The following is a 9,874-nucleotide window of genomic DNA, read 5'->3' on the forward strand; positions in this document are numbered from 1 at the left end:
CAGACAAAAAAACATCCACAGTGTTTTTCTGAAAATATAGTTATGACCCTATGGATACATGCCAGTTACGTTATGGATCTTAGCATTTTGGTTGCTTGACAGCATTTTGAGATCTGAGTGCTGCAATTTCCTTATTATCTACTCACAGTCATCTTCCACAAGGTAAATGCATATTGCTGTAACTTTTTCTGCAAATTTTATCAAGCCACGTGCCATGTAGTGTCTTTCATATCAAGTTTGTATTTACTAACACCTTTTTATTAATTTTTTTCTGATAACAATGGCTGTTTCTCAATTGAGTTCATTATTATGAACAGATACATTGCTAATGTATCTGTGCTTTTAATTTTGAGACGCATCCAAGCATCAAAGTGAAGTGTGTTATTTCAGAACTTTAATTGTTCCAGCATGCTGGCACTTATAATAGGTGCATGTTCTTCCTTAATTAAAGACAACTCTTCAAGATCAGTACACTGTGCTTCGTTGATCCATGATTGCCTCAGCTAACTCCTAGTCAGCAAGTGAAGTTTATAGAAATCCTGCTAAAAACTGAAGACTGAAAAAAACCTTACTCTTTAAACAAGACTGATTTCCCTTGGCAAGATACAGAGATGAATCACTGCCAACGCTTTCTTTTAAGAGCCATGTTAATAAAATTGGGCCAGATAATACTCCTTATTTCTGAAACATCTTTTTCTTAGGCAGCCTCATATTTCACACAGATCTGTGGTAGGTAGCCTGACAGCAATCAAATGCAAGTCTAGAGAGAGGAATGAATTTCTTCTTCCATGTATCCAAAATGGGTATTTTAGTAATGGATGTTTTCTAAACTGGATTTGCAGAGCTCTTTTATTTTTGAAGATAGGTAACATTTTTCCCCAGGCAACAGTTTGGACATTGGAATCAAGTTACACATAATATTTGTGTAACTTCGCATATTAATACACACACATTAATTCACACATATTAATATTTGTGTAACTTCAATCATTGTATGAACTAACAAGTCAAATATGTTTCTGACAGTTCTACAGAGCTCAAAATTTAAAGTTGTCATGGATATCAGTCTCTTTACAATACACATCTGTACAGCCACATTTACCACAGTATCCAGATACCTTGCAATTTTTAGCATATTTATTCTCAGAATATCCTGGGTGATGGAGAAGCACTAGTCCAGTTTTACAGATGGGAAACTAAGGCACCACTGTAAGACCTCTTAACTTTCTTGGAGTCATCACGACTACTTGCAAACCGTGAAGACCAAGCAGCACTCCAGAGTTTCACCTCTTGCAAGCAGTACGACATGACTGCTTCCCTGCTTACCTGCCCAGACGTGCACGTGGCTACACCTTGGCTGTAAAACAGAACGAGACCCCAGGGTCTTCCATGCTTTGTCTCACCCTCTCTTTCTCCTCCTGCACCTGCTCTGATTTCTCCCAGGAAAAAGACTTTAGGTGTATAGCTAGAGAAGTAGCCAAGGGCTGGATGATTGAGTGACCAGGACTATGGGATGTACTGGTGAACACAACTTCATAGGAAGCCTGGTGCAAAACTGTAAGTCTCCTTTAGCCATGTGTTAGCACAGTGACCACTAGGTCAGCTTTCCTAGTGGGGACAAAAAATTGAGGCAAAATTTTGGCTTTGAAATTACACGGTCTCCAAGATATAGTATCTATCACAGTTTTCACTTAGTTCTCTAGATGCAGAGGTGATTACTGTAAACATTCAGATCCATTTCCAAAGACTGTGTCTCAAGTTCTTATGCATCTACCCTGTATTTCCTTGTTTCCCATGCTATACCTGGAAAGACAATCCTGGGTTTTATCTGAAACTGAGAAGTGACATAACAAAGTCAGCCTTTGTTTCTTCTGACTCCAACACATTCGATCACCTTGTATCTAAGAATGCTACATCAAAGGATATCTTCCTGCATCCCTTGTTATTTTACTTTGGTGGGAACAAAGCTTTAAGGTCATATGGTTGTCCACTTTGTCCAATCCATCTCAACCATAGTAGCCAGCCTAATGAGGTACATGAGCTCTAAGGCAATTTCAGCAGGCGTATTTTGATGGTTTAGCACACTGGTGTAGGCTATACGTATTAGAATTTTCCTATTGAGTATTAAGATCTGACCAACCAAATCTGCAAAACCAGTTCCTGAAATGAGTTCAGGAGAGACTTCGTTGTACTCTGTGTCGTATGATTTTTGCTATAAACTGTAATTGCTGAAATGGATAATAACTTCACTGACTTCTCTCCTAGTAAACATTGGACCTTTCTAGAATTTGTTCCTTTCTCCTCTAAGGATTACCTTTTTTCTTTACTGAAACAATTTGTTTTATTTGTTCTCTTTTTTTTATACAAAGTTTATTGATCACTTTATCATTCTTTTGCACAGTTTTCAAAGACCCTCGTAGGTGGATAAATACATTCTATATGGATAGTTGGAACTGTGATTTTATGAAAGTCGGAAATAAAGTGTAGCTCAGTTTGTGTGAAGTAACTCAGAGCCCTGCTACCACCCTTTGTTCTGACTTGAATCACTCTGTTGTTCCAGTTCGTACGCGTGTGTTGATCAGACTTCCAACCGCGAGGCTAGTTTTATTGCCGCACAAACAGGGATTAGTGCTGTGCTGCACTCATTTTCACTTGTGCCCCGATTTTGAGCTTTCTTTTCAAAGGTGAAAGGTTAGTGGAGTAATTCAGTGTGCCACTTCACCTGCCTCTGCCTCCAAAGAATTGCTTAGTCTGTGCATTATTATTAATGATAGTGAAAGAGAGCAACACTGCTGCTGTACGATCACTGAAGGATACTATGATGCATTGCACATACCTCATTTTCCACATCAAGACTCACAGTATCCTTGACATGGTCTTCTAGGAGTTCATTAAGTTTAAAACAGGTGACATGTGGCAAACTATGGAAACTTCCTGAGGCAAAGTGACACTATAAATAAAATTACTCACAAACAATTCATCTTCTCTTAATCCCTTCCTCTTGGAGTATTGAATTGTTCTGTGACATATTTGGTAGAGCATGTCTGACGCTGCTTTTGTCTGCAGTTTTCACTGACCAGTCTTCTTGTAACACTAGCCTGGATGCCACTGAAAACAACGTAATAAAATACAATTAGAAACAAAATAATTTTTTAAAATTACGTTTAAGGATGGTTTTCATGTGCATCAAGCTGTCAGCATTTGCTGTTAAGAAAAACTGTGTTTCAGTGAATTATTAGTTTCTGCTTTTTCCCCCCAGTCTTAATTTTTTTTAATTGTGCCTCTTGGAACCTATTTCTTGAAAGTTGGTACAATATTAAAAACCACAAAAATTGGATTCAGAAAACTTGGCTTTCACTGCAAGCCAGTGTGGGAATATATACTGTCCTGCACTGCTATTTACACTGAAATCACCAAACAAAATGTAGTTATTGAAAATATGAACTTTTATTTTGGGGAGGTTTAATTTTGGGGTAACCAATCCTGCCTCTGCTGCTGTATAAAGATGACCCCAAGGCAGCTATCCTATAGACAACATAGAGAGCACCTGGACTTTTCCTTAAAAAAAAAAAGCTCAAAAAACCCAAGCACTTCCAATTTTTTAATTCAAAAAGCAATACAGCAGAATATTTGGAAAGAGAGGCAGGCCTAAAAAAAAAAAAAATTCTATTCCATAAACCAAAAACTCTTCTAAATGTGTAACTGCAGTACAAATAACTAAAAAATTGCTTGTTTGTTTTCTTCTGCATTTCACACAGCCTGTCCAAAGTAAGGAAAGCAAATTTAATTTTTGGTGACTGATGTTTCGGAACAGGTAGTGCTATAGAACTTCTCAATGGGATGCCTCTCACAGCTGTGAGAAAGGAGTTGTTTGTAGCTCAGGAGACAGAATAAGAGCTTTCAAGTTGCATCTAACCTTTGGAAATTCTTCTAGTTTAATTCTGCTTCTTCAGCTGGAGGCCAGCTCTTCCTAATTCCCCCTGATACAGAGCTGGTTCTAAACCTGGACCAAAAAAAAAGTACATTGTGAATATTTGGCTGAAAAAAATGAGATTTTATAGGGCTGTGGGGTTTTTTTGTTTTTAAGGTGCTCCAGAAGTCTTTCTGGGAACCCACTTGTGATGGTGTAATAACTGGCTCCATCAGCTGTTTTCTGTTAAAACTGTAAAGTACTGCAATAGAAATAGAATTCTACTTTATAAATGCTCATAAAAATATATCTAATGCATACAAACACCCATAATGTACATTTTAAGTTTAAATGTGTGTCTCTCTAACCATGTTGGCACTACCAATTGGAATTTCATTGCATATCATGCAGCTGATGGAGAAGGCACATTGAAATCAAGCTGTTAAATACACCATCTCCATTTTTTATTTCACTAGAGTATGTTTGCTGTATTTTTAAAAGAGCGTTGAAAAGCCCAGGAGATGAATTCTGCTCTGAAATTGCTATTTGCTGACATAGAAATAGCTGTAAAAATACAAGCAGAGAAAAATACAGTATAGCAATATATTTTCATTTATTTGGGGGAAAAGTAGTTTTAAAGAAGAATTATAGTCTGTCTTCTGAATGATAAAGCGGTATAACTAGCATTAAACAGAGCTGAAATTTTGTAATGACCAAACCTCAGCTCATCCAAATCCCCAATAGCATTAACTCCCTAGAATTGGGCTGTAAATTCGATTAGCCTTACAACAGACATGAGATACAAATGTTCTTCCTTATACAGTCATATTAAGTGGCTGCAAAAGAAGACGACAAGGCATTGTAGAGCAGCGCATCCAACCTTTTTAAGCTAGGGGCAAGCGCCAGCTCGCCCAGCTTTCAAAACTACATTTAAATACCGGGTAATTTCATGAATTCTGATATAACATGAGGATTACATATGGTGAGGTGAGGGGGGATTTAGCAGCTGCGGTCTTCCTGTAAATCATCCAGAAGCTTTTCTTCAACTTTAGTTCTTTTGACTGACATTTTCCATGTAAGCTACATTGCTGAACGTTAGCTTCTGTCCATGCTTGTTTAATTTGGTGCTTTTTTTATAGATCTTCATTACTCTTGCACTCTAACATGAAATTTGATGCTGTAACTCCTGGTGTGTTCCAGTTTTACATGGAACTAATCGGAGTATTGGATAAAAATTTTTCTTTAAACAAGCTAAAGGTTATAGAGGCATCCTAGAGTGGATTTCTAGAAAGGAGAGTCAGGGACTAGAAGGAACAGTACATTATGAGACCTTAAAGATTTGCAGGTCCACAGAGTCGCAGGAGTTTCTCTGGTGAGCTGGCGGCGTGCGCCATGGCACGACTCCCCGCTCGCGGCTATTGCAGCCAGCACCACCCGCAACGCTGCTCCCGGGTTTTGGTGCTGCCTAGTACAGCACATGGGCGCCCTGAGGTATGGGGTACCCATGGCCTTCAAGCCACGCACCATGCATCTGGTGATCCAAGAGGTCCCGAAGTATGCACCTCCTGCCAGGCCAGCAGTTGCAGAGTTTTGCTGTTATTGTTGTTAATTTATTGTGCGTTTATTTTCATTTCTTTCACTAGCTTGCTCTGATAACACATTTCTGGCGTAGCTTTATCTTCTGATCCCCTGGTTTTCGTGTCGTTTGGACACAGTCCCATTTGGAGTGAATTTCTGAAATGAACCCTGATTCACTGATGAATCACGCTACTTCTAAAAAGTAAAAGAAAAAGCTAGTGCGGTTTACTAGTTATGGAAACTAATTTCTAACATCAAGAATAAAACCACAGATATATACAAATGGAAAATAAGAAACAGTTTTATGGTAATGAGAAATGGAAACATGGGGAAAATACCGTTATGAATTTTCAGATCCAGTATTCCTTTTTATCTCTTAATTGGTTTACACAGCAGTTGTTTTATAAATACATATTTGGCCCTGCTAATGGAGATTTCACAATACACCTTAAATAGTGCAGCCCGGCTGAGAACCAGGTGGTGCTTTACCATGTGCTGCTTAATTTAGGGGATAAATGGGAACTACTGTTTCTCCCTCATATTTGGTACTTTGTAGGACTTGGACACTATAACCAAGGCTTGTGCATGTTGGGAATTAAATCTTTTAATTGTTTTAAATAAGGTGCCTCAATTTATCTTGTAATCTCCATTTTATGGCCCATTCCCGTGAACTGCATAGCAGTGGTGACTCATGACTCATTAAGAGATCTGTCTCCTTGGGCTTGCCGGCCAGCTCCCTCCTCCACCAGGGACAGTATGGCTTGGGCCTGAAGCCGCCTGGCTTCATGCAGGTGCAGGAAGAGACCGTTTGCATTTCTGGAGTTTACACACCGTCTTTATGTCCGCCAGCGCAAATGCGGTGTGCTGCATCGAATTGGCCAGTCTGCCATCGCTTGGGTGGCTCTGATCTGAAGTTAAAATTTCCCTTCTCACCATCTGTCCCGACTTGCCAAACAAAGCTGTTGTGCCTCCTGACGGTTTTACAGCTTCACAGGAACTGCTAAAATAAGCTAGCTCTTCAAACACCTGTTGAAGAGTCCTTATGAAAGTCCTCATAAATAACTATGCATAATGACAACACCTCTCTGGCAATAACTGTTTTTCTGTTTCTTCAGTTTGGGGTCTCAAACGAGCAACTGGCTTTGCCAAACTGTGGGTTTGTTCTTTTATTCAATACTGTTATAACCAATAAAATGTCTAGCCGAACTGCCAAATTACAAATAACAATGTTATTACTGTTACTACCGAGAGCACCTTTTAGTAGCGTCCACTTGGCAGCTGGCTGTGGGTACAGCTGGTCCTGCTCATGCTACGGCAGGCAGGGACCTCTCATTGCTTCAGCAGTCCTGCGTCGCACAGGTGGACACCGATGGAGGGAGGCACTGACTTGAGGGAAGCACCCCAAGATGGTAGTTGAGCCACAGGTCACTCTCTCAGTGGGAATTTACACACCTACCACAACCTACCTACACCACCTACCTACACCTACCTACACACCTACCTACGCAGACCTCAGATATCTTGCAGGCCATCACCTCCACTCTTTCCCCAGCTGCCAAACAGAACACTGCAAAGTCAAAGGCTTGAACATGTGGATAAACAAACAGCCCAGTTCCCTACATTACTGGACTTCAACAGATTTCCCCACTTTCTTCTCAAGAACTCTTCTCACTGATTCCCCCACCCCACGTAGTAGAAAGTAGACACCCTCCCATGCTGGGAGGAGGTGAGAGGAAGAGTCTGTACCTTGCAAATCCTTCCAAAGATGGATGTTGTTGAAATACTTCCTTGCTCCCAAAAGGAGATATAGATCGAAACCCACACTAAGAAACCAAACATTGTAATCTGTCATCCAGGATTGGGGATGATGATACGATCCTCACTACCCTTTCAGTATATCAAGGAAATTGATTTACAGCTTTCGATGTGAAAGACAAGCTTTCACAGAAACATTCATCCTGCACATAAAAGGGTGATTTGAACTGGGTAAACTTTACTACAGCACATCACTTTTCACTGACTCACATAAGGTTTTATAAAGGTCTTAGCGGCAGCACTTTAAATACACACTAAACCTCATTAAGCACTTACGCGTTCCAGATGATAATGTCATGATATTCTTGCAACCCATCACAGCCAGATGCCTCAGAGGCCAAACCCCACCTTTCCCAACATCATGAAAACTGACACATTCATCAAATTTTGCTCCAAGGATTCCTTTCAAGTTCATCCCTTAATCTCCATTTCTCCACGGGTCTGTGAAAGTGTTTCTTCGCACAGTGGTGTCGCATCCAAGGAGGATGTGGGAATTCACAGCAGTGCTGTCAGGCTCATTCCCAAGCTACGTTACACTATGACAAGGTTTCCCTATGGCTACTCCCTAAATTTTTTGCCAAGAGAAAATTTGGCCTTTCCCATTGCCCAGGATCCCCATTTAGCCTGCAGTGCTTCTCAAACCTCATTCCAGCCATGAACAACTTTGCACTCCTTAAATACCCAGACTGTTAGCCTCCTATTTGCACAGAACAAAATCCTTCCAGTAATCCCCTATATAGTTCTTCTCCTTGGCTGAGGAGTTAAAGGTGATATACTTTCTAGTCTGAAACTTTTAAAATGGATCTTAAGATGCTTCTTTGACACTCATGCATGTAAAAATATCAAAGCCCAGGTCTTGGTGACCTCCTCTGGATATATTAAGATATTAAAGGTAAGCATATGCACTAAGTGTTTGCAGGACTGAGACTACAGGGACTTAGTACGCCACAGTCACAGTGATAGCTTGCCTTACTAATTTACTAGGTGCAAACTTAGGATTCAAATCATGGGCTCTTCCTGAAAGTAGCAAAAGATTTTTTCATTAGAAAAATTCAGTAATATGCAGTAACATTGGCAGCAAGCCAATCAATTGATTTTGGGCTAAACCAACATATTTCTCCTATCATAAACTCTTATTGTCAACAAACAAACAGAAAAGCCTAGATTTGCTCTGCTTTGTGGAAGGCCTGGCATCTAGTCCCAGGAATTTCTGTGGTTAATAATGCAAACGCCACACTCAACTTATGACTGCACTGGAGAAGCCAAGATTCATACTGTTCAATGGCACCATCGTCAGTCAACTACAAAGCTGATTATTAACTGGCTTTAATAAGAAGTCATGTTCATCTGTCCTAAGTTAGGAAAAAACATGGTATCAGTGCTTCTGAACTTGCACGGTGTGGTGGTACGATCTCAGGAAATTTACTGTTGCAGGAGACATATCAAGAGTATGGGTCCCCCAGAAAAAGGGAAAATCTCTATACATTTAATCTGCTTTAAACTGAGAAAACAAAAATGGTGATGACATAGAGTCACTTCTGGGAAAGTCTTGTCTTAGTTTATTTTTCTTAGAGGGCTGATTGGTTTTGTTTAATTATTTGTGAAGAAATTTGTAGATCCAGATCTTCAGGTTGTTTCTTCATTTTGGAAATATAAAAATAGCTTGACAAGACCAAATCATGCAGCATTCTGGCCATATAAATGCTCAGAAAGATCCCATAAATTAAATACCAATTCCCAAAGTTTGGAATTAACTTTTGCTGCTTTGAAAATGGAACTTACTGCCCTAATTCCTGGTTTTTCTTTATGATTCAAAACTAAAAGTATTCAAAAAAACATTTAACCTGGTAATAGAATTAGAGCCCATCTTCTTCTTAGGTGATAGTATAGATATTTGTGGGAGTCTAATACCATAAAAAAAATGACATAGTATGTTTATTATTATCACTTGAAAGCGACTTTTAGCGCAAAATAAAATTATTGGAACATTTGTTTGTCAAGCAGAATTTTAGAAAATGGTTTTAGTTATATGTTTACCAGAAACGTATAGCTAATTGCCAGCCAACTCCTCCCCATCTTCTTCCCTTCTACCTGTATGCATGCGTGCTTTCAAAATGGTACTAATATATGTAGGCACCTTGTTCTTACAGTTAAACCTCAGAGAACTGAATGAATCTGGATCTGAGAATAGGTTTTTCATTCTTCCAAGGCTGACAAGTATTTCACGGTCTGTGTTTCCTTTTCAGCTGACCCCCTGGTTGGAAGTATTGCCACTCAGTATATGACTAACAGAGCAGAGCACGACAGAATGGCCAGACAGTGGACCAAGCGATATGCCACATAGGAACCTACTCTAGGATTTGCTGGACCTGTGCAAGCACATTCACTAAGTGCATCAATAGCCCTTCCCTTCATTCTTATTTTTTATTAAATTTTGAACCATTTTGTGACAAAAGGTTGTCCTTACTTTCCTTTTGGTTTTATTTTTATTTTTATTTGTTTTGGTTTTTTTTGTTCTGTTAACTTGAAAGTTGTTTCCCTCAAATGTAGACAGGGAATTTTGGTTATCAG

General features: G+C 39.4%; 1 protein-coding gene across 1 annotated transcript in view; it reads left to right on the forward strand.

Moving 5' to 3' along the window:
- LOC104032197 (ubiquitin-conjugating enzyme E2 E2) overlaps positions 1 to 9,647 on the forward strand; it is a 216,069-nt gene extending 206,422 nt beyond the window's left edge. The window contains exon 5 of the mRNA XM_075705481.1: positions 9,550 to 9,647. Within this exon, the coding sequence (XP_075561596.1) occupies positions 9,550 to 9,647 (98 nt within the window). The remainder of the gene's footprint in view (positions 1 to 9,549) is intronic.
- The last annotated feature ends 227 nt before the right edge of the window (positions 9,648 to 9,874 follow it).

The sequence above is a fragment of the Pelecanus crispus genome, chromosome 2 (genome assembly GCF_030463565.1).
Source record: "Pelecanus crispus isolate bPelCri1 chromosome 2, bPelCri1.pri, whole genome shotgun sequence".
NCBI lineage: Eukaryota > Metazoa > Chordata > Aves > Pelecaniformes > Pelecanidae > Pelecanus > Pelecanus crispus.